Raw genomic sequence first — 24,785 nt, forward strand, 5'->3', positions numbered from 1 at the left:
CCACCCGGCCGCCGGGAGGTGTGCTCATTGCGCATGTGCAATGGTAGACAGCGCGGCCTGTCTTTCCCTTAGTTGACATGGCAGTTACAGCCTTTTTCCAGGATTCGGGGCCAGACGTCCCGTAAAATTAAAAGAACTGCAGATACCCTTTCGGGTGCTTTTGTTTTGTTTTGTTTTGTTTTCCTTTATTTTTTTGGATCGGTAAGCGTTAATAAGTACAGCGTTCGAGTGCTGTCTGACGGGGTAAAAGTAGCCCTTTGACACGCACGGGAAGTGTCGCTTGACTGGGGGCAAAGGTGACATTTAATACAGGAAGGATCTTGTCTCAAATTCTCTTTACAGTGTCCTTCCATTTAAAAAAAAATAAGGCGAGAAAGACGCTATTAAGCTTTAATTTAATTGTTGACCCCTACTTTAAATGGAAACCTAAAAAATCACCCGGTGGAACATTGGCTCAATCCCAGTCCTTGGCCTGCCCCATTCTTTGCGCATGCGGCAGAAGACCCTGCTGATTGGCTAATAGAGTGAAAACGGCTGGGCGCGATGATTAGTCGGTGGGAAATTCCCCATGTTGTGATTGGTCCGCAGGAACGTCTCGGAGCGCGCGCGGGAGCGAGCTTTGAAAGTTGACCACCGCTGAGACTAGCCGGTTCCTGAGAGATCATGGTGGCGCTGCCGGGCCTTGGGAGCGGCCTGCAGCCCTGGTGCCCATTGGATCTCAGCCCCGGTGAGAAAACTAGGCCGTAAGTCTCGGGGAGGCCGAGCTGTGGTGCTTTGCGACTGCGGTGCTCCTCTGCCCGGGCCTGGGGTGGGGGTGGGGCGCTCGGCTCGCAGCAGAGTCTGGGGTCTCCAGGTCTGTGCACTCCAGGACATTGGCGAGCCGGGTCTGGAATAGGGGCTCAATTTAGTAAAGGAACAGGAAAAAAAAAGAGCTTACATGGTCCGATCTCTTTTAGTTCTTTTGCATGTTTTCTCGGCCTTCCCTTGCTTATTCTGAATCCTCACCGACAGTCTCATCCATTTCTTTGGTTTTAAATAGCAAATCTATTTCTTCGACCAGACTTATTTCCTGAACTTGGTGTTTATTGGTTTTAATGGATGTCTCACAGCCACCTCAGACGTCACATGCATGAAACTGGGATTACCAAAGCCAGTTATTGGTACCAGCCAGTCCACAAACCTGGGAGTCATGGCATTCTTTCTTCATCTTTCATGCTCACAACCACCAGTTGTCCTCCCCTCAGAGATGTCTCGCAGGTCCTCCTTGCTCCTTTTCCTGATGCTGCTGTCCAGCAGCAAGCCCTCATTATAACCAGCCTATATCCTAGTTGCTTTCTCATGCTAACTCTTCCAGCCCATTCCCCACACCTCTACCAGGATCACATTTGAAAACACAAACGTGACCTATCAAGTCTTTAAGCCTTTAATGTTTCTCCTCTGTTTCTTAAATAAATGACCAAATCTTTGGCATGCCCTATTAAGAGCATTCACCACTCACTGCAGTCTTCTTTTCCAATAGCATAACCTTTGGAGTCGGAACAGTGGGATTGGTTCTTCAGCTTAGCATCTCTGTATCACTGAGCAAGTTGCTTAACCTTAGTTTCCTTACATGTCAAATGGGGATTATAATAATATCTACCTCACAGGAGTTTTGTGAAGATTAATTCAGTACCTGGAACATAGTAACTGCAGAATAAATACTAATAGTGACTCTCACCTTTCACACTAAGACTCAGTGTTGTAACTATTTTGTTCATTTTTAAACAGGCTATACTTTCTTTCCCTTTGTTCTCTCTGTCTGGGATACACTTTTTTTGCATTTCTTTCCTTGGTAAACTCCTACATTTAGGTCCAGTTGAAGCAGAATCATCCTTCCCACTTCTGTCATCCTTCCCACCTCCCCCATAATATTTTCTATTATGCTCTCTAGTGTTTTACATACCTATTACTGTTTTAACACTTATTTATTGTAAAAATAATAATAGTACCTATCATTTATTGAATTTATTGATTTCCTGACACCAGATCTTTTCTGTTTTCATTGGAACTTGGGTATCTGTGATCCAGAAATAAGATCAGAAATACTGGTATGCATTTAAAAATATGCATATAAGATAAATGGGAGAATATGAGAGAAAAAGAGGCAGGAAAAGATGCAAGACCACTTTTAGGAAGAGGATTGTATTTGTTAGGAGAATGATTAGGAAAGAGTGAGTGAATAATTAAAGCATGTTAAATAGTCGCCTCAGATGTCCTTTGTGCTGCATACTTTATTTGGGTTTATTAACTTGATTGTAAGATTTTCACAAAGGGACATCCAAGGCAATCTTTTATTAACCTGTTTTTTCTCCAGATTGAATTTATGGGAAAGCCGTATCGTTCAGTGTTTTGAAGTGTCATTCATATCTAAAATGTTTTCCTTCTTGATATTTTTAGAAGATGATCAATCTAATAGCCAGCTGTCAGTTCTGATTTTCAAAAAAGATTTTTAAAAATATTTTATTTATTTATTTGAGAGAGAGAGAGAGAGAGAGATCATGAGCAGGGGGAAAGGGTAGAGGAAGAGGCAGACTCTGTGCTGAGCAGGGAACCCAGTGTGGGACTCGATCCCAGAACCTTGGGATCATGACCTGAGCCGAAGGCAGATGCTTAACTGACTCAGCCACCCAGGTGCCCTTAAAAAAAGATTTTTTAACCTTTTCTGCTTTCTTTTAATTATGCTACAACTGTATTGTATAGTTGAATGTGAGTTGTGATTAGTAAGTTTTTAAATGTACCTAGAGTCTATAAAGGTTATTGATGTTTTACTTGTTATAGAAAATTTTTGATGTAATTGCATTTTCCCACTAGAATGGGTGGACGCCGTATGGGAACTGGATTTCACAGAGACTGAGCCTTTGGATCCCAGCATAGAAGCAGAAATCCTAGAGACTGGATTGAATGCATTCACAAAGCTATATGAAAGTGTTTTCCCCTTTGCTACTGAAGAACATGGATCTACAGAGGTAAAAAAAAAAAAGAAAAGGATTAAAAATCAAGCCAGCTGTCTTTAGGTGTTAGAAGTGGAAGATGAAAGTCATTATTATAATCTGAAGCTTAGCCTTTTTAATATACCATTTATAAGGAGTATGATAAGAATAGCATAAAGAATGTGGTTCATTTGTTACAAAATCCTAATAACTAATAGCTAAGTCAAGTGGGAAAATTACAGGTTCAGTTTAGGCTTTTGAACATGAGATTCTGTTAGGAAATTCTTAGGGAGAGTACTGGCAATGTGAATTGGAAGATGAGGAAAGAAGTAAAAATTCAACAACGTAGATAGGAGAGACATCTGAATCAAGGGGATGGGTGAAGTGCAGCGATGCATGAGGTCAGTGAGGAAGAGAAGAGACAGGACAGGACTGAAAAAGCTGGTTGAAGGTGATCTGCAGGCAAGCAGTCAGAGTGTGGTGAGTGTGAATAGAAAGCAGCCAGGTATCAAGTGCTGCAGAGACCGTGGGCAGGCAGAGTCCTGACATGAGGAAGATGGGGCAGAGGTGATTGGATCATCCTTGGTGACCTGCAGGGTTACAGTTACAGGTGAATGGAGTAGAGCTGAAGTGGCATTAGGAATGAGGAGGTAACTGCTATAAATGAAGGAGGTGATTTCTACTGGAAGTTTCACGGTGAAAGAACACAGAGTGCTGACAGGATTCTAAATGGGCTCTTCTGTAAAGTGGCATATGCTAAGCAGTGTGGCTAAGCCAGGGCATTACCTGCCACTTTCCCTGTCTTCAGGAAGGCAGGAAAGTACAAGGTCTAATTTCTTGAACTTTTATGGGCCTATGTTTTTTTAAAGATATTCTGGGATAAACCATATCTAGTTCCTGCTATGTTTGGTTTATAGAAATAACCCATTTCCTCTTCATGTGTTTAATTGGTAAAACATGGAACAATGATACAATTAATAAAATTGAAGTTTGTAGTCGAGGGTGTATTTCCTTTCTCACCTAGGCCACTTCTGAAATCTGCTGAGGGAGAAAGTTTCAGGTATTTCTTTTCCTGCTCCCATTGCCCATAGAGCATTTAAATTTAAGTAAATGGCTCTGATTTCTTCACTTAGTAATTAGAGTGATAAATGGTTTTGAGTACATTTAACATAGAGGGGTAACTTGTTTGAATAAACACTAATATAATTAGTATAATTTTTAGCTATGATAATTTCAGAAATATATATGCTTCAAACCTATCCCCAAATTATTTTTGAAAATTTAATTATTTAAATTTCTTTTTTTTTTTAAGATTTTATCCATTTATTTGACAGAGAGAGACACAGCGAGAGAGGGAACACAAGCAGGGGGAGTGGGAGAGGGAGAAGCAGGCTTCCCGCTGAGCAGGGAGCCCGATGCGGGGCTCGATCCCAGGACCCTGGGATCATGACCTGAGCCGAAGGCAGATGCCTAACGACTGAGCCACCCAGGCACCCCAATTATTTAAATTTCTTGTATGTTTATTTATCTTTGTAATTTTGAATACTACATTTTAATTTTTTGTTTCAGTCCCTTTGAAGATTTATAATTAGGAGCCGGGATGGTCGGTTCTTTATTCTTTTTTAATAAGGTACTAAATACTTGCAAAAATCAAATAACAAGAGATTTTCCCATTTCTCTAATTCTTGGCTTTTATGTCTCTCCCTCCCCCCAGAGCATTTGGACCTTCTTCATTGAGAACAGAATTTCTCACAGGGCACTGGTGGCATTGTTTTATCACTTTGTTCAAACAGTCCATAAGAAAAGTGTCAGTGTGCAGTATCGACAATATGGCCTTCATGCTGCTGGGCTTTATTTTCTGCTGCTGGAAGTACCGGGTATGTATATTTGATATGATAGAATAAATATATTTTTGTTTTAAATTTCTACATTGTTTTGGGTCCTTATATTTCATTTTCTCACTTCTAAAATGGGGCAGTGGTAACCCATCTCACAGTTGTTCTCAGGATTAAATGAGAATAAGTCTGTAAAATACATAGCATGTTATAGGTGTTCAAGAAATATCTTTCCCTTGTTTCTTTAAATGTGTTTGTTTTCTAATATGGTGTGTATATAACCTAATGCAATTAATCTGAGAGAGGTAAGACTTGAGGGGAATTGTTTCCAAGCTACAAGAGCTCCATTCCCACCCACCCCCACCTAGTATAAAAATCTGATACTGCCCACTCATCTCCTGACTCCCCGTCCAGATTGAGAAAGACTGCTGGGAGTCATTGTGTTAAATATAATCTCTCTCCTATGCAGATATGGAAAAATAGGTTAAAACCATTCTAATAAAGAAAGCATGAGAATAGCTAGTAATGCTTGATGAAGGAAAGCACAGGAAAGTAGTCTATTTATGAGCATTGTTCTACTTCCTTTATTGTTAGAGCACTTAGGTGGCTGTTCCTCCTGTGAGCAGTAAAAGAGTCCCTTCTACCCACCCCAGACCCAAGGCAAGAGAGGATGGAACCTGGAGGGGAATGCAGCTGGAGAACCTAAAGTTGCTGCTTGTCATTGTTTACATAAATTCATTTGTAATAAATGTTAACGATGATAATTATCCCATATGATTTGGGAACTGGTAAAAAGACATACAAGCCTTGAGCATTAGTTTGTATTATTGTTAAAGCTCCTCAAAATGACTTTTGAAATAAATTCCTAAAGACTTTGGTCTTGCTAAACAGTATCTCAGTTGTAATTGAGCTGTGTCACAGAAAAGTGGTTTTAGGAACCCAGTTTTGTTCTTCTCTTCCCCTGTTAGATGCAGTTCCTTCTTTTTTTTTTTTATTATTATGTTATGTTAACCACCATACATTATATCATTAGTTTTTGATGTAGTGTTCCATGATTCATTGTTTGCATATAACACCCAGTGCTCCACGCAGAATGTGCCCTCTTTAATACCCATCACCAGGCTAACCCTCAGTTTGTTTTTCAGAGTCCATCGTCTCTCATGGTTCATCTCCCTCTCCGATGTCCCCCCCTATTCTTCCCCTCCTGCTATCTTCTTTTTTTTTTTTTTAACATATAATGTATTATTTGTTTCAGAGGTACAGATCTGTGATTCAACAGTCTTACACAATTCACAGTGCTCACTGTAGCACATACCCTCCCCAATGTCTATCACCCAGCCACCCCATCCCTCCCACCCACCCACCCCCACTCCAGCAACCCTCAGTTTCTTTCCTGAGATTAAGAATTCCTCATATGAGTGAAATCATATGATATATGTCTTTCTCTGATTGACTTATTTCACTCAGCATAATACCCTCTAGTTCCATCCACGTCATTGCAAATGGCAAGATTTCTTTCCTTTTGATGGCTGCATAATATTCCATTGTATATATATACCACATCTTCTTTATCCATTCATCTGTCGATGGACATCTTGGCTCTTTCCAGAGTTTGGCTATTGTGGACATTGCTGCTATAAACATCGGGGTGCACGTACCCTTTCGGATCCCTACATTTGTATCTTTGTGGTAAATACCCAGTAGTGCAATTGCTGGATCGTATGGTAGCTGTATTTTCAACTTTTTGAGGAACCTCCATACTGTTTTCCAGAGTGGCTGCACCAGCTTGCATTCCCACCAACAGTGTAGGAGGGTTCCCCTTTCTCTGCATCCCCCCCAACATCTGTCATTTCCTGACTTGTTAATTTTAGCCATTCTGACTGGTGTGAGGTGATATCTCATTGAGGTTTTGATTTGGATTTCCCTGAGATGCAGTTCCTTCTGATTAGGGCTGAGATGTATGCCAAAGTGAAGAGTGTTGTTCATTGTAGGCCAGTTGCAGCTTTCCAGCAAGCGGTGTTCTTGCCAATTACCTTCTGTTTTAAATGTTTCTGAATTATGGTTGGGATTCTGTTGATACTCAATTTTTAATCACAGTGTGCTCTTTTTCAAGATTGTTTTGGTTATTCTGGGTCCCTTGCATTTCCACGTGAATTATAGGAGTTGCATGTCAGTTTCTACCCAAAAAGGCTTCTGGGATTTTGACAGTACACTGAATCCTTAGATCAGTTTGGGGAGTGTTGCCATCTTAACAACATTAAGTCTTCCAGTTCATGAACATAGGCTGTCTTTCCATTTATTTTAGTTTTCCCTAATTTGTTTCAATATTTTATACTTTTCAGTATACAACTCTTATACTTACTCGGTTAAATTTATTCCTAAGTATTTTATTCTTTTCCATGCTATTGTAGATGAAATTGTTTTCTCAGTTTCATTTTCAGATTATTTACTGGTAGTGTGTAAAAGTACAATTTACTTATTTAAGTGTAGTTGATGTACAATGTTACATTAATTTCAGGCATACAATATAGTGTTGGGACAAGTCTATATGATAAGTCTATACCTTATGCTATGCTCACTCCAAGTGAGGCTATCATGTCACCATTCTGTGCTATTACAGTACCATGGAGTATATTCCCCATGTTGTGCCTTTCATTCCCATGATTTATTTGTTCTATAACTGGAAGCCTTCTATTTCCCCTCACCCATTTTGCCCATCTCCAACCCCTCAAGCAACTACCAGTTTGTTCTCTGTATTTATTGGTTTGTTACAGCTTTTTTTTTTTTAAAGATTTTATTTATTTATTTGACAGAGAGAGAGAGAGATAGCACAAGTAGACAGAGAGGCAGGTAGAGGGAGAGGGAGAAGCAGGCTCTCCACTGAGCAGGGAGCCCGACGTGGGGCTCGATCCCAGGACTCTGGGATCATGATCCGAGCTGAAGGCAGCCACTTCACCGACTGAGCCACCCAGGCGCCCCTTGTTACAGCTTTTTTTGTTTGTTTTATTTTTTTAGTTTTCACATATATGTGAAATCATATGGCATTTGTCTTTGTCTGTCTGATTTATTTCACTTAGCACACTACCCTCTAGGTCTGTCTGTGTTGTTGCAAATGGCAAGATCTCATTCTTTTTTGTAGCTGAGTAATCCTGTGTGTGTGTATATATATATACACACACACACACACACACACACACCCCACACCTTTATCCACTCATCTATCAGTGGACACTTGGGCTGCTTCCATATATTGACAGTTGTAAATAATGCTGCAGTAAATATAGGGGTGCATGTATATTTTTGAATTAGTTTTTCTTTGGTTAGATACCCAGTAGTGGAAATACTGGATCTTATAGTATTTCAGTTTTTAATTTTTTGAGTAACTTCTGTGCTATTTTCTTTCCACAGTGGCTGTACCAACATTCCCACCAACAGTGCATGAGGGTTCCTTTTTCTCCACATCCGTGTACTTCTCATTTCTTGTCTCTCTTTTTTTTTAAAGATTTTATTTATTTGAAAGAGAGAGAGCGCAAATGATCAAGCACGAGTTGGGGGAGAGGCAGAGGGAGAACCAGAATCCCTGCTGAGCAGGGAGCCCAAAGCGGGGCTCCATCCCAGGTCCCTGGGATCATGACCTGAGCCAAAGGCAGCCACTTAACCAACTGAGCCGCCCAGGCTCCCCACTTGTCTTTTTGATTTTAGCCATGTGACAAGTATGAGGGAATATCTCATTTTTGGTTTTGATTTGCATTTCCCTGATGATTAGTAATGTTGAGCATCTTTTCAGGTACCTGTTGACCATTTGTATGTCTTTTTTGGAAAACTATCTGTTCAGGTCCTCTGCCCTTTATTTATTTATTTATTTATTTTTTTAATTTATTTTTTTTATTCTTATGTTAATCCCCATACATTACATCATTAGTTTTAGATGAAGTGTTCCATGATTCATTGTTTGTGCATAACACCCAGTGCTCCATGCAGAATGTGCCCTCCTCAATACCCACCACCAGGCTAACCCATCCTCCCACCCCCCTCCCACTCTGCCCTTTTTTTAATCAGAGAAGTACAATTGATTTTTTTATTACTTATCTTATACTCTGAAACCTTGCTAAACTCATTTATTGTTTCTATTAGGATTTTCTATGTATAAGATCATATCATCTGTGAGTAGACATAATTTTACTTCTTCCTTTCCAGTTTAGGTGCCTTTAATTTCTTTTCTTTTTTTTTTTTTTTGCCTAATTGCCCTGATGAGGACCTCTAGTATAGTGCTGAGCAGAAGTCAGGAGGTGGGCATCTTATCTTGTTCCTGATCTCAGGAGGAAAACTTTCAGTCTTTTGTTCTTAAGTATATTTGCTGTGGGTATTTTGAGGATCACCTTTAAGACATTGTTATTCCTAGTTTGTTGAGTGTTTTATTATGAAAGGATATTGAATTTTGTTCTTTGCTTTTCTGTATCTATGAGATGGTCATGTGGTTTTTGATCCTTATTCCAATAATAGAGTGTATTATGATGATTGATTTTCATGTTAAACCGATTTTGCATTTCCTTGATCATAGTGTGTAATCCTTTTTATGTGTTGCCAGATTCTGTTAGCTAATATTTTAATTGAAGATTTTTGCATCTATATTCATAAGGGATACTCTTTTTTTGATAAGCCTTTGTCTGGTTTGAGTTTCAGGATAATACCAGTCTCATAGAATGAGTTGGGTAGTGCTCTTGCCTTTTTTATATTTCGGAAGTTTGTGAAGAAGGGATTGTTTTTCTGCCTTAAATTTTTGGTAGCATTCAGTAATGAAGCCGTCTTGGCCTGTAGTTTTCTTTGAAAGTTTTTTTGTTTGTAAAATCTGTAGTGATATGTTCCCTTTCATGTCTGATTGGTTATTTGTATTTCTTTTTTGTTGTTGTTTTCATCAATCTAGATACAGATTTGTTAATTGTATTGCTTATTTCAAAGAACCTACTTTTGATGTTACTGATTATACTGTATTCTTGGGGCACCTGGGTGTCTCAGTCAGTTAAGCATCTGACTCTTGGTTTCTGCTCAGGTCATGATCTCAGGGTCATGGGATCGAGCCCAACGTCTGGCTCTGAGCTCAGCATGGAGTCTGCTAGAGAGAGTCTCTCTCTGCCTCTGCTCCCTCTCTGCCTCTCTCCCTACTCATGCATGCTCATGTGCGCATGCTCTCTCTCGCTCATAAATAAATAAAATAAAATCTTAAAAAAAAAAAGGATTACTTCATGGTAGCCTAGCCCGTACGCTAATCAATGAATCCTTATAAAGTTTTTACGGCATACAGTATTACGGTCATATTCATAATACAGTGTTGGAAACATGGTTACATTATTGTTTCCCTTCAAATAGTGTTTAAGTATATTTTGATAGGCAGTTATCTGTGGATTAACTTGATCCTTTTGAGGCTTGTTTTAAAGCTTTGTTGGGCCAGATATGAAGTAGCCTTTACTCTAGAGCTAGTTTAGCCCTACTCTTTTTTTTTTTTTTTTAAAGATTTTATTTATTTATTCATGAGAGACAGAGAGAGAGAGAGGGAGAGGGAGAAGCAGGCTCCCAAGGAGCAGAGAGCCCGATGCGGGACTCGATCCCAGGACCCTGGGATTGTGACCTGAGCCGAAGGCAGACGCCCAACCATCTGAGCCACCCAGGCGCCCTAGCCCTACTCTTAAGGTGTGTTTCTTTCCAAGGTGGCTACTGAATGCTCCAGATGTTTAAGGTTTCAGCACTGGCTGGCCAGAACTCAAATATTTCTCAACCCTGTGTGAGTTATGAAAATTATTATCTTCTAGCTCCTTGGAAATTGTTCTTTGCTTACCTTCATGAAGTTTTACCCTCTGTGCACCTAGCTTGTATTCAGCCCTATGGAGATCTCTGAAGCTCTTTTTCTGTGTAGCTTCCTCTTCTCCAGTACTCTCTTCTGTAAACTCCAGCCACCCTTGCCTTCCTGACTCTGATTCTGTAGTCTCAACTTAGTAACACCGTCATAATGTACTTGGGTTCACCATTTTCTGCTGTTGTCCAGAAATTTCCTCAAAACACAAAACTGGGGCAATTTTAGGGTTTACCTCATTTGTTTTTGTTTTCTGAGAGATTGTGTTTCTATGCTGCCTATTGCTCCATGTCTTAAAATGGTTATTTTATACATTTTTGTCCAATTTAATAGTTTATGGCAGCACGACAAGTATAAAGCCAGTTACTCCCTGGTCAGATACGGATATCTTATTTATTTCAGATCAGCACTATTTCTCATCTCCTGAGGCTGAAGTTGAATGGTACTTTTTTTGCTAAAGGGTCATTGTTTATTTGGAGTTGATGATAACTCATTTTTACTTAATAATTTTTCATTTGTTGTTACAGACCAATTTCAAGACAATTAAATCTAACCTACCTACTCTGTATTCTTTATAAATAGGCAGTGTAGCCAATCAAGTGTTCCACCAAGTGATGTTTGACAAATGTATTCTGATTCTAAAGAAGAGCTGGCCTCAGGAATCTAACTTGAATCGGAAAAGAAAGAAAGAGCAGCCTAAGAACGCTGAGGCAAATCCAAGAGGGAATAGGAAAAGAGGAAAGCCACCCAGGAAAGAAGATACTGAGGTAAGATGTAAATGGAATAGTAAAGCATATCTGAACCAACACAAGATTGTGATTTAAGAATTAACTTTATATTAAAATATGGTTTTGGGGTATCATGATTATAACCAAATGATCCTAAAGTATCATCAACTATCTAGTATGACTAAGTTGTTCTCAGGTTTTATGTACTACTGAGAATACATTTCTACCTTGTCATCTTTCCAGCCTCCCCATAATCTCTCGCCAGCCTTGTTCCCAGATATGTTTGGCAACATCCGAACAGGTATATTTGCCACATTATCTTATTGTCATTAGACAGGAAGGTTGAAGTATCTTGAGGACTCATGTCCATAAGAGTGTAATGGAATAATATTAATTCCAAATTTTTGTGTGATGACTAGGTAGGATGGTGTATGTTCTTTGACATGAAAACTTCCAAGAAACATAAGAATTCCCATTGACATAAAAATACAGAGCTAGAAACTACTGTGCAGTCACAGAGTCCAATGATTTATTGTTCTGGCTGTGGAGACAACAGTTAAGGGACCTGATCAGGGTCATATCACCTCAGCAAGTCAGCAACCACCTGGAGTTTAACTGGATTTGATTTGAGTACGTTGAAAACCATAAGTGTTAGGCATTACTGTGCAGTCACCTATACATTTCTTTATAATCTAGGTGGATGAAATAGAACAACAGGAAGATGAAGAAAGTATTCATTTTTCTGCCCGAGACCTTTGTCAAATTCGAAATGCCATCTTTCACCTTTTGAAGAATTTTTTAAGGCTGCTGTCCAAATTTTCCCTGAAAGAAAAGCCACAGTGTATACAAAATTGTATAGAAGTAAGTGAGAATTCCAAAAAACCTTGGGGCAACCTCAGAGGGCAGAGATGATGGCTAATATTTAATGAGTAGGAAAAATCAGGTCTCTTCTTGGTGTCTGTTTTCTAGGTCTTTGTTGCATTAACTAATTTTGAACCAGTTCTTCATGAATTTCATGTGACACAGACCAGGTGAGCCACTAATTCTTCCAGTGCTAAAATTATGCTCTAGCAAAAGTATAAATGCCATTTTATCCTAATTGGCACACAAGTAGAATTTATTCACTTGGATGTGGTTTATTATAGGGTTACGGAAGATTCTGAGTAAAATCATATCCATTAACTAATCTTTTGCCTTTTTTCTTTAGAAACCTTAATCAAGCAAAATACGTACCAGAACTGGCCTATCATGGATTGTATTTGCTCTGCTCCTCCATTCATGGAGAAGGAGATAAGGTAAAGGAGAAAAAGATTTAATTTAGTTACTAGTTGAATTGAAATCATCTGAATCATATAATGGAAAAACATTGGCAGCATTTGGTATAATGCCATTTTAATTTACCAAGTCATTTTCATGACCTTTTATCATTTGTAGCATGAAAAGCATCACCATTTCTATTTGCTTCCTGTTCTTCATAACCAAATTGATATTCAAATATTTGGAGGCCATGGCAAATTATTGTTAGGTTTCATACAAAAATTAGTTCCAGTATGAATTAGGTAGGAAGAACACTGAACAGAGTGTTACTTTTAGAGAAATAGTCACCAGATTATTCTAAAAAGAACAGACAGTGTTGGAATTTTTAAGTTTTCTTTGGCAAGTTTCATGTGCCCTTCAGTATTTCTATTAGTATTTATATCATTTTAGTTGAGAATTCTACAGAAATATTGGTTGTCATTCCTAGTTAGTATTCATATATGGATTTTGCTCCCCAAGTTAACTTAATAGTATCACTACTAAACTTTGGAGTCAGGGTTGTTCAAGCATTATGGTATTACTAAACTTGGATGTCATTAATAAAACAAGATTTTACAAAAAATGTGATAGAATGAGGTCCTGTGACTTTTGGTGGCTGTGCTACACTTAATTTCCAGGGCGAGTCACATGGTGGTTAAGAAGTAGGTTCGGGGGGGCACCTGGATGGCTCAGTCAGTTAAGCGCTGACTCTTGGTTTCGGCTCAGGTCATGATCTCAGGGTCATGGGATCAAGCCCCGCATTGGGCTTGGCGTTCAGCGCAGAGTCTGCTTGTCTCTCTCCCTCTGCTCTTCCTCTCTCATTCTCTCATAAATAAAGTCTAAAAAAAAAGAAAAAAAGAAGTAGGTTCAGGCTTTGGGCCAGGTTGTGTACATTGGTGGTTGAATTGTGGCTCCACCCCTTCAGCTGTGCCTTCTTGTATGAGGTACTCAGCCTTTCCAAACCTCAGTCTTCTCATAGGGTTGTCAGGAGGAGGAAATGGAAGAATGCCTGTCAGATGCTGAGTGCCATGCCTGTCGTTTAGGAAACATGCTGTATTTTATAATTTATTATACCATTACCATTTCTGTGTTTAAAATATGGATGGGATAGAATTCACATGAATGCTTTCAATTTCTGTGCTCTTTGTAACATTTGTAAGCTTAGCTGGATGGGGAAATTTATGCCTTTAGGTCCACAGTGTCTCTCAAGATGTAGTATTTTTTAGTTGTGAGAGTGTTGACTTGACATTAGACATGTTTGTTTTAGCCATGGAGGCTCTTTTATTAAATATAAAGTGGAAATAATAACATATATAAAATGGAAATGCCTCACTTACCTTATGCAGTTGTTCTGAGGTTTAAGATTAAATCTAGTAATATATATGAATGTGCTTAACACAATACCTGCCACATATGTGGTTTTTAGTACATGTTTTATTTACAGGATGAATGAATTGGTTAGTCGAATAAATTATATGAGGTGATATATTGGAAGGTGCGTTGTAAACTTCAGGTAAAACACAAGTGTAAAGTACCATTTGTCCCTTGTTCTATAAGGGATTAGCAGTGGCATTTTTCTGCCATTTAGAAGTGACAATCCTCTATTTGCCCTAATTTCAGGGCTACAGTTTGAGAGGGTAGGGTGAAAAACTAGATGATATTCCTATCACTATTTGTAAGCAGTGTTTTCACACTGTTTCCATCATGTGTTTATTGAATACTTGGTAATTGTCCAAGAAACATATTTCCAGTGTTCACCCAAAAACTATGTCAACCTGACTTACCTTCACACAGCTTGGAATGGTTTACCCTGGGGCACCTGGGTGGCTCAGTCAGTTAAGTGTCTGCCTTCGGCTCAGGTCATGATCCCAGGGTCCTGGGATCGAGCTCCGTGTCAGGCTCCCGGCTCAATGAGGAGCCTGCTTCTCCCTCTTCCTCTGCCCCTCCCCCCACACTTGTGTGCTCTCTCTCAAATAAAATCTTAAAAAAAAAAAAAAAAAGGAATGGTTTACCGTGGTCTGCATCGCTGTCTTCAAGGCCTTTGGATTCTTTATCATGCCTTAAGTAGAATTTTCTTCTCTCTTCCAGGTTATAGGTTGTGTTTTCCATCAAATGCTAAATGTGATATTAATGTTAGAAGCAGGTGAAGGAGCCCATCGTGCTCCCCTTAGTATTACAACATCAGTCATCAACAGTAGAAACCAGGCGGTCCAGTTCATCAGGTGAGGCACAGCTTGGATTTTCACTCTCTTTATCACTCTCCCTTAAGCCTGCTGGGCCCTGTACTAACCAAGATTTCTAACACCTATGGAAACTAACAGATTTCTGGCCTGTTGTGGTTTTGGGGGTCAAAGTAAAGTACTTTCGAGTTCCTCTGGTTCACGTGGCCCGTGTCACTGTTGGTAGCCTCTGCACTGGGGCGTTGTTGAGGGATACAGAGTCTGTAATTCATGGGCCAGCACCGGCCTCCAGCTTGATTCCCTCCAGCCTGTAAGGTCAGGCTCTGAGGAATGAGTTGCTTCTCTGTTTTATCATCTGCCTCAGTGTTTGCCTCTCTTACAAGGCTGCCTTTTCCTTTCCTTTTTCTATTTCTGTCTTCTTTGAGTCTCTTTCTCTTTGTTCCTTGCCACTTTTTCCTTGTTTCTTCTCACTTTTCTATTCCCCTCCCCCTACAGACCATACTTCCTAAAGGGAAGAATTAAGTCAATTTTTACTTCTTTAGCGATAATTGATAGACATATTTGCTATGTCATTGGCTTTTCTTTCCCTCCTTTATTGAATATTTGGCATGCATTGTGGAGGTGGTAGAATGAAGTGGTAAGTATATGAGAGTGTGTACATGCCTGTAGGTGTTCATGGGATATAGTGTAGTTGGAGATGTGGGGTGTGGATGGTAGAATCCAGGTATATATAGGCTGTCATCTGATCATTGAGCAAATATCTCTTGTGGGGGATTTTTTAAAACATTAAATAACTAAGATCCTTTAAGTGGAAACACCCATTTTGACTCTTCTGTAACAGTTCATGGTATCTCCAATTGTTGTAGTATCCATTTAATGGTACAGATTTAAAGATGGGTTAAATCTGGACATTACAGTAATAATCTGGGGTGCCTGGCTGGCTCAATCGAAGAATGTGTGACTCTTGATCTTGGGGTCATGGGGTTGAGGCCACATTGGGGGTAGAGATTACTAAAATAAATAAGTAAACTTAAAAAAAAAAACAATAATCTTGGTTAAAGTTTGGAGAGGTATTGATAACAAAGCCCTTGAAATGGTAGCATTTCACTGAGCTACCACAAGGTGGTGCTGTGTCTCATTTATTATTATTTACCCCAAAAGGCTCTATTTTAGAGTCTTACTGTGAAATTTAGTAAATAGCCAAAAGAGTCATACGAAGATTGCACATTTGCTCCTCCCTGACTATAGCTGTCTGCGTGGCAGCAGCTCTCTAAAACCACTCATAGGACATAGAGAATGGTTTTCTCCTGTGAAACTCTGTTTTACTCTATTCACTGAAACATGCATGCAATATGGGGTAAATAGTTTTTAATATTCAGGATTTCTAAAACATAGAGGTAATGGTGTTAGAGAACAGAGCCGAGAAATTACTATTTTATGTAGTTGGTGTATTTTAAACAATGGGTGTGGTTTCTTTTTTAAATAGCTCACTTGTGGATGAACTAAAGGAAAATATATTCCCAGTCCTTCGTATCTTACTCCAGCACATTTGTGCCAAGGTACCATTTGCTTTAATAGTAATAGTAATAATGATAATGATGATGATAAAAATATATAATATATGTGAAGGTGAATGTGTGTGCTTATATGTGTATTTGTTCTTGGGAATGAGTCTGTTATCATTATGGAAAGTAGTTTTATTTAATATTTTCACTACATGTTCCCATTGACAGACTATTCTTTTTGGGGGGGGAATCCTTTTTATTTTGAAAATTTCAAACATATGAATAAATAGAATAGGGTGATGAGCAACCACCTTCAACAATTTTGTGTCATTTATACCCCTATAAGGTATAATTTTCTCAACACATGTGAACATTGGGGTTTTTTTTGTTTAAGCAAATTTCACTATCATCCATTGATGCTTAAATATTTCATATGTATCTCTAGAGGATAAGAACTCTAAAAACCTAACCACAAAATACCAACATGCCAAAGAAAATATACAGTAATTCCTTAATATCATCAAATATTCAGTTAATGTTCAAATTCTTATGATTATCTCTTCAATTTCTATAGCAGTTTGGACAAATGATTCTTAACTTGACTGCAGTAGATTCTGGGGGGTCCATAAACTCTCTGAAATTATGTGTGCTAAGTTTGTATTTCTGAGGGGAGGACTTAGAGATTTCTTATAGATTAGTTTTCAAAGGGGTCTGAAACCTAAAATTTGCTAGTCATTTTTATAACATTTAAAGATTCACTGAACTAGTTACATTCACTAATTTTCCACTTGTATCACAACATGTGTTTCAGTTGTCTTGTAGGTAGACAGTGGCTGGACAGCCTCTCAATGCTTACGTTTCAGGTAACTGATAAATCAGATTATCGGACCCACGCAGCCCAGTCCCTGGTCCAGCTGCTCAGCAAACTTCCCAGCAGGGAGTATGCTACATTCATTGCCTGGCTTTACAGATATTCACGAAGTTCCAAGGTAGGAGATACGCATAAAATCTTGGTTCCTGGCTCTGCAACCTCCTGACAGACAGATCTGAATACACAAGGGATCCTTTGGTTTTTATTCCTGTCTGATGGATATTCTTATGATTTTGCTTTATCAGATCCCACACAGGGTTTTTACTCTAGATGTTGTCTTAGCTCTGTTGGAACTGCCTGAAAGAGCAGTAGATAACACTCTCTCGTTGGAGCATCAGAAGATCTTAAAGCATAAGTTCTTGGTGCAGGAAATTATATTTGACCGTTGTGTAGACAAGGCACCAACTGTCCGCAGCAAGGCACTGTCCAGTTTTGCACATTGCCTGGAGGTATCTGTTACCACTGCATCGGAGAGCATACTAGAACTTCTGATTAACAGTAAGTGTGGTGATCGTTGTGATATGGAACCCGTCTTGTGCTTTTCAAGAAATTGGACTACAGGGGAAATCATTCTTTGTTGTTGCAAAAGTAATAGATACAGTATGATGTACTTTTACCCTCATAGATCAATTTCAGTATATTTTCTTGTTGAATAACTTTTTAAATACAGTCATACCTTGGAGATATTGTGGGTTTGGTTCCAGACCACCACAGTAAAGCAAATATTGCAATAAAGCAAGTCAAATTAATTTTTTGGTTTTCCAGTGCATATAAAAGTTATGTTTATAATACACTGTTGTTTGTTAGGTGGCAATAGTATTATATCTAAAAAAAAGTACTTACCATAATTAAAAAATACTTTATTGCTAAAAATACTAAGTATCATGTGAGCTTTCAGCAAGTTACAGTCTTTTTGCCAGTGGAGGGTCTTGCCTCAGTGTTGATAGCTGCTGACCAATCAGGGTGGCTGTGGCAGTTTCTTAAAATTAGACAGCGATGAAGTTTGCCACATCAGTTGACTCTTCTTTTCACAAATGATTTTTCTGTAGTAGGTGATACTGTTTGATAGCATTTTACCCACAGTAGAACTTTCTTCCAAAATTGGAGTCATCCCAACCCTCACAACTTCTTCACCACGAGTAGATTCCATCATAAGAAACCACTGTCTTTGCTCACTTGTAAGAAGCTACTGCTCATCTGTTCAAGTTTTATCATGAGATTGCAGCAATTCAGTCACATTTCCAGGCTCCATTTCTAATTCTGCTTCTCTTGATGTTTCCACATCTGCAGTCAGAATACATATATCATTTATTAAGTTTGCTGTGTTATATGGGTATGGCTCATGGTACCCCAAAACAATTATAATAGTAACATCAAAGACCACTGTCCACAGATCACCATAAATTTGAAAAAGTTTGAAATATTTTGAGAATTACCAAAATGTGGCAGACACAAAGTGAGCAAATACTGTTGGAAAAATGGCACCCATAGACTTGCTTGTCACAGTTACCACAAATTCTGTTTGTTAAAACTGTAGTCATCTGTGAAGCACAGTAAAGCGAAGTGTGATAAAACAAGGTATGCCCGGGTACCTGGGTGGCTCAGTTGTTAAGCGTCTGCCTTCGGCTCAGGTCATGATCCCAGGGTCCTGGGATCGAGTCCCACATTGGGCTCCCTGTTCAGTGGGAAGCCTGCTTCTCCCACTCCCCCTGCTTGTGTTCCCTCCCTCGCTGTCTCTCTCTGTCGAAAAATAAAAATAAAATCTTAAAAAAACAAAAAAAACAAGGCATGCCTGTTAGACAAGCCTGATGAATTTGAAAGGCCTTTTAGAGTATTTTAGATACTCATGTTTTAGAGGTGAGATCGTTGGCTGCTTTTACTCCTACTTTGCATTGTTGGGTGTTGGCTATCTTGGGCCTAATATCCATCCAGCTCAAATGCATACCAAGAAGAACTTTATTGTCAGCAGTTTAGAATCTGTCTTATCTTTAGACCTAATTATCTTGATTTTGGTTATTCTGTGCATATTTACTTGGGGCTTATGATACTATGACATTTTCCCCTCTTATCAATCTGCTTATTTTTAGGTCCTGCAGTTTCAAGAGTAGACAGCCATCCTGGTACCTTACCGAGAAATTCATCAGGTAATGGGTGAATATATTTTCCAATATTGAATAATTGTCTTTTTTATTTAAAGGACTTGCTGGGTATTTGATATGTTTTTTCTATTTCTATATTTCCCTTTTTAATATTGAACTTTATTTATTCATTAAGGAAATTGAAATTCATTTCAATAATGATGTAGTAATTTAAATGTGTAATATGCCATGCTTATATTATTAAGAGGTGTCACAAATTTTTATCTTAATGACTGAACTTTTTTTTATTATTTTTAAGCTTTTTCCTATCAGAGGCAAACACTTAACCCTTCTGGAGGCTCAGGGGTGATCAATATTGACAGCAGTGGTGAAACAGATGGAGCTGGGGGTATGTCAAATTTTATTACTATCGGATGAGTAGTAACTATTGGATTTCAGACAACTGTAAGTAGTGTCTAAAAACCTTGGATTTTTTTTTTTCTTATTAATTCACCCTTAACAATTGGAACATCTTTCTTCTTGGAATAATTTCTATTTTATTATATCTTTGATGTCCTTGCACTTATACTCTTTCATCTTAAGGTAAAGAACAAGCTACATTCCACTTATCACGTACTGAACCGCAGTATTTCTGTAACACATAAGAGAATATTAGCAAATATTTTATTTCCTTACTAAAGGCAGTCATTGTGAACTCTTGGGATTGCTGACCGAAAAGGGACCAGCTACTAGAGAAAGTTCCGCACGTAATAAATTTGTGTTTGGAGAAAAGTCATCACAAAAAAAAACAAAAAAAAAAGGAAAAGGAAAAGAAGAAGAATACTGTTGTACCCAATCTTGTTCCTATTTTTAATTCCTCATTACTTTTTTTACCATGTCTACTTGACTCTGATTAAGGCATCCCAGAATTCACTTTTAATAAATGATAAGTAACTGTGAATTGAAGCTCATATTGAAAAAGTCAATTCAGAATTTAGATTATAATTTCTCTTCATCAATAAGATAAGCCATACATACTGTATGGAATGATTGTGGGGTCCTTGCTCCCATAGCCTGCAGCACAGGATTCTGGATACAAGTGATGCTTGGTATTTTTCATTGACTTATTGAACCCAGAGTAATCTGGGATGTCTTAAGTGCTAATGTGATTCAGGAGGGAAAAAAACCAAACCTGGAATGGTAAGTGGGTAGACCTGGAGCCTACTCCCAGATTCTGTGTCTGTCTACCTGTGTGATCTTGAAAAAGTCACTTTACTTCTCTGGGCTCCTTTTTCATCTATAAGAAGACATAGTATGAAATAGTGGGGAACACTCTATTTAGAAATGAGAGGCAGTCTGAATTCTTGTACCAATTCTGGTACTAAATAGTTGCTTGACTAAGACATGGAAGCCAACCAAGCACCCTAATTTGTAATGATTCTAATACCTTCCCTGTCTTTCGCAGAGGGCTGTTAGAGTCTGTGAAAATAATGTTTAGAGAAGTGATTTTTCCAGATAGATAAGTGAGAGAATGTATGTGTAGAGAATTAATTATATAATTAGATTTATTAATTTTTTCTATTAAGATTTATCTGGCCCCTTCTAATCTGTGCTAAGCATTGTAGATACAGACTTTAATAAAACAATAGTTCCATCTGTTGAAGAGCAGTGGGAATAATAAATGTGTGCGTATACAAATTTTACCTACATATTTATTTATATAAAAAATAGTGATGTCAGGTAAGTGCTGGGGTCTATGTAAAGTGCTGTGAGGATAATTATTATTTCAGCCTGAAAAATCAGCATGGAATTAGATTTATATGGCTAGATATTAGCATGTGTTACTCAGATTCAGAGCAATAACTCAATATGTATATAAACTGATTTCCTAAAATATTATAAAGAGTTTATTCTGCAAAAATGTTAAATGTTTGTGTTGACTCCAGTCTTAACAGTTAAGTGCTAAGTGTTTTTTTGGGGGAGGTAGGGGGGTTCCTTTTTTTTTTTTTTTTTTTTTTTCTTGAGATGTAAGTCACATACCATAAAATTCACCAAATTCACCATTTAAAGTGATAAGATAAACCATACATACTGTATGGAATGGTTGTGGGGTCCTTGCTCCCATGACTTAGTGGTTTTTACTGTATTTACAAAATTGATCAATTTTCACAATATTTCCTTTGCCAAAAAAGAAACCCCATTCTCTTTAGCAGTTCTTCCCCCATTCTCCCCTTCCCCCAGCCTCTGCCAACCACTAATTTGCTTTCTGTCTCTACAGATTTGCCTATTCTGGACATTCCACATAAATGGAAGCATACAGTGTTCTTTTGTGGATGGCTTCTTTCACTTAGCATAACATTTTCAAGGTTCATCCGTATTGTAACATGTCAATATTTCATTACTTTTTATAGCAACATAATAGTCTATTGTGTGGATAATACTACATTTTGTGTGTTCACTCATCAGTTGATGGACTTTTGGGTCATTTCCATCTTTTGGCTATTATGAATGATGCTGCTATGAACATTCTTGTGCAAGTTTTGTATGTAAATATATTCATTCCTTTTGGGTATATACCTAGGAGTGGAACTGCTGGGTCATGTGGCAACTCTATGTTTAACATTTTGAGGAACTGCCAAACTTTTTCCAGAGTGGTCATACCATTTTTCACATTTACACACTAGCATGTGTAATAATTTTTATTTCTCCATATCCTTACCAACACTTGTCATGTCTGTTCTTTTTATTGTCGCCATCCTAGTAGATGTGAAGTGGTATCTATCTCACTGTGGTTTTGATTTATATTTCCCTAATGACTAACAATGTTAAGCACATTTTCTTGTGTCTTCTTTAGAGAAACATCTATTCAAGTTCTTTGCCCATTTTTTAAAATGGGTTATTTGTCTTTATTTTTGAGTTGAAAGAGCTTTTTATGTATTCTGGATCCAAATTCCTTATAGATACATGATTTGCAAGTATTTATTTTCTCATTCTGGGGGTTTATTTTTTCACTTTCTTGTTGATCTTTTTTTTTTTTTCCAGAAGATTATATTTATTTAACAGAGATGGAGCACAAGCAGGGGGAGTGGGAGAGGGAGAAGCAGGCTTCCCGCTGAGCAGGGAGCCCGATGCAGGGCTCGATCCCAGGACCTTGGGATCATGACCTGAGCTGAAGGCAGGCGCTTAACGACTGAGCCACCCAGGCTCCCCTTGATGGTGTTCTTTGAAGCATGAAACATTTTAGCCTTGATAAAGTCTAGCTGTCCACTTTTTCTTTTTTTCACATGTGCTTTTGGTGTCACAGCTAAGAAACCACTGCCTAATTTTTCACAAAGATTTGCTTTTATATTTTCCTCTCAGAGTTTTGTAATTTTAGCTCTTATGTTTTGGTCTTTGATCAGTTTTTACTGAATTCTTGCATATGGTGTGATGTAGGTGTCCAACTTTTGCATGTGAATATCCAGTTTGACACAAAACCATTTGTTTAAAAGACTTTCTTCTCCTTTGAATGTTCTTGGCACCCTCGTCAAAAATCAACTGACCATAGACATATGAGCTTATTCTATACTTTCAGTTCTATTCCACTGACATTCCATTGTCTCTCTTTATGGCAGTATTACACTGTGCTAATTACTGGTGCTTTGTAGTAATTTTGAAATCAGGAAGTATAGCTTCTGCATCCTTGTTCTTGTTTTTCTAGATAAATTGGCTATTCTGTGTCTCTTATATTTCCATATGAATTTTAGGACCCTCTGTCAGTATCTGAAAAAAAAAAAAAAAAAAACAAGCTTTGATTTTGGTAAGAATTGATCTGTAGATCACTTTGGGGAGTAATGCCATCTTAACAAAATATTAAGCCCTTCAGTCCATGAACATGGGTTGCCTTTCTGTTTATTTAGATCTTCTTTAATTTGTTTCAGTGATTTTTTTTAGTTTTCAATGTACAGTTCTTGCTCTTTGATTCCTAAATATTTTATTCTTTTTGATGCTATAATAAATTCCAGTAGTTTCTTAGTTTCATTTTCTAATTGTCCATTGCTAGTTTTTACAACTGATATTTGATGGTTTGACCTTGTGTCCTGCAACCTTCTTAAATTTGTTACTAGTTCTAATAGTTTGTGTATGTGTGTGTGTGTGTGTGTGTATGGATTCCTTAGGATTTTCTATATGTAAGCTCATGCCGTCTGTGAACAGAGAGAGTTTTATTTCTTTCTTTTCCATCTGGATGCCTTTTCTGTCTTTTCCTTGCCTAACTTTCCCTGGCGAGGACCTCTCTAGTACAGTGTTGAAAGAAGTGGGGAGAGCAGACATCCTTGCCTTTCTTCTGTACTTAGTTTTCAGTCCTTCACCATTGAGTGTGATGTTAGCTGTGTTTTTTCAGGATGACTTTTATCAGTGTGACGAAGTTTCCTTGTCTTCTGAGTTTGTTGAGTGTTTTTATTATGAAAGGATTTTGGATTTTGCAAATGCATTTTCCTCATCTGTGGAGACAGTCATGTGGTCTTTGTCCTTTATTATATTGCTAAGGTATATTAGTTACATTGATTGATTACATTTCATTCCTGGGGTAAATCCCAAGCATGGTATATAATCCATTTTGTAGCTTGCTAGATCTGATTTGCTGATATTTTGTTGAAGATTTTATGTATGTATTCACAAGGGATTTTGGTCTGTTGTTTTCAGTTTTTGAGATGTTTTTATTATCTGGTTTTGCTCTAAGGCTAATACTGCTTAACAGTGTAGTAGGAAGTGTTTTCTTCTGTTTTTTTAGAAGAGTTTATGAAGAATTGGTGTTCATTTTTGTTTTAACATTTCGTGGAATTCTCCAGTAAAGCCCTCTGGTCCTGGGGTTTTGTGCACATGTGGGAAGGTGTTTGTTTTGTTTTGAGGGGTTTTTTTTTGTTTTTTTGGGTTTTTTTGTGGGAAGGTTTTTGATTACTTGTTATAGGTATATTCAGACTCCTTTTTCTGAGTCAGTTTCCATAGTTTTTATCTTTGTAGAAATTTTTCCATTTCATCCAGATTACTGAATGTAACATAAAATCGTTCATAGTATTTCTTTGCAAATTCTTTTTATTTCTGTAATGGCAGTAGTAATGCTCCCTCCTTCTCTCCTGATTTTAAGAACTTAAATCTTCTTTCTTTTTTTCTAGCTAAAAGTTTAATTTTGTTTATTTTTTTCAAGGAACCTACTTTTGATTTCATTGACTTTTTTTCTATTGATTTCCATTCTCTATTTCATTTTGTAATGTATTTCCTTATACTTCAGCAGCTCTCAGAGTGTAGTTGGGGATCCCTTAGCCTCCTTCAGCAGGTCCTTGAAGTTAATATTGTTTTCATAATATATCAAGACTCTGCACTCTAAAGCATTCTGATTTTGAAGCAGAGATGAGACTCCACTGTTTTTTATTTAGCCAGACATTAAAGAGTTTGCAAAGATGTAAAACAATGCCATTCTTGTCACTAAATACTTTT

At 37.9% G+C, this 24,785-nt stretch overlaps 1 protein-coding gene across 2 annotated transcripts in view; it reads left to right on the top strand.

The window, feature by feature from the left end:
* The first annotated feature begins 663 nt into the window (after positions 1-663).
* Positions 664-24,785, top strand: part of NCAPD3 (non-SMC condensin II complex subunit D3) — a 62,696-nt gene continuing 38,574 nt past the window's right edge. For both annotated transcript variants that reach the window (XM_021696237.2, XM_044919319.1), the window contains exons 1-13: positions 664-727; positions 2,851-3,005; positions 4,684-4,846; positions 11,235-11,419; positions 12,077-12,241; positions 12,350-12,411; positions 12,588-12,675; positions 14,765-14,898; positions 16,343-16,415; positions 17,225-17,350; positions 17,478-17,730; positions 19,320-19,376; positions 19,630-19,719. In XM_021696237.2, coding sequence (XP_021551912.1) covers positions 664-727; positions 2,851-3,005; positions 4,684-4,846; positions 11,235-11,419; positions 12,077-12,241; positions 12,350-12,411; positions 12,588-12,675; positions 14,765-14,898; positions 16,343-16,415; positions 17,225-17,350; positions 17,478-17,730; positions 19,320-19,376; positions 19,630-19,719 — 1,615 coding nt within the window. The remainder of the gene's footprint in view (positions 728-2,850; positions 3,006-4,683; positions 4,847-11,234; positions 11,420-12,076; positions 12,242-12,349; positions 12,412-12,587; positions 12,676-14,764; positions 14,899-16,342; positions 16,416-17,224; positions 17,351-17,477; positions 17,731-19,319; positions 19,377-19,629; positions 19,720-24,785) is intronic.

This window comes from Neomonachus schauinslandi, chromosome 11 (genome assembly GCF_002201575.2).
Source record: "Neomonachus schauinslandi chromosome 11, ASM220157v2, whole genome shotgun sequence".
Classification (NCBI taxonomy): Eukaryota; Metazoa; Chordata; class Mammalia; order Carnivora; family Phocidae; genus Neomonachus; species Neomonachus schauinslandi.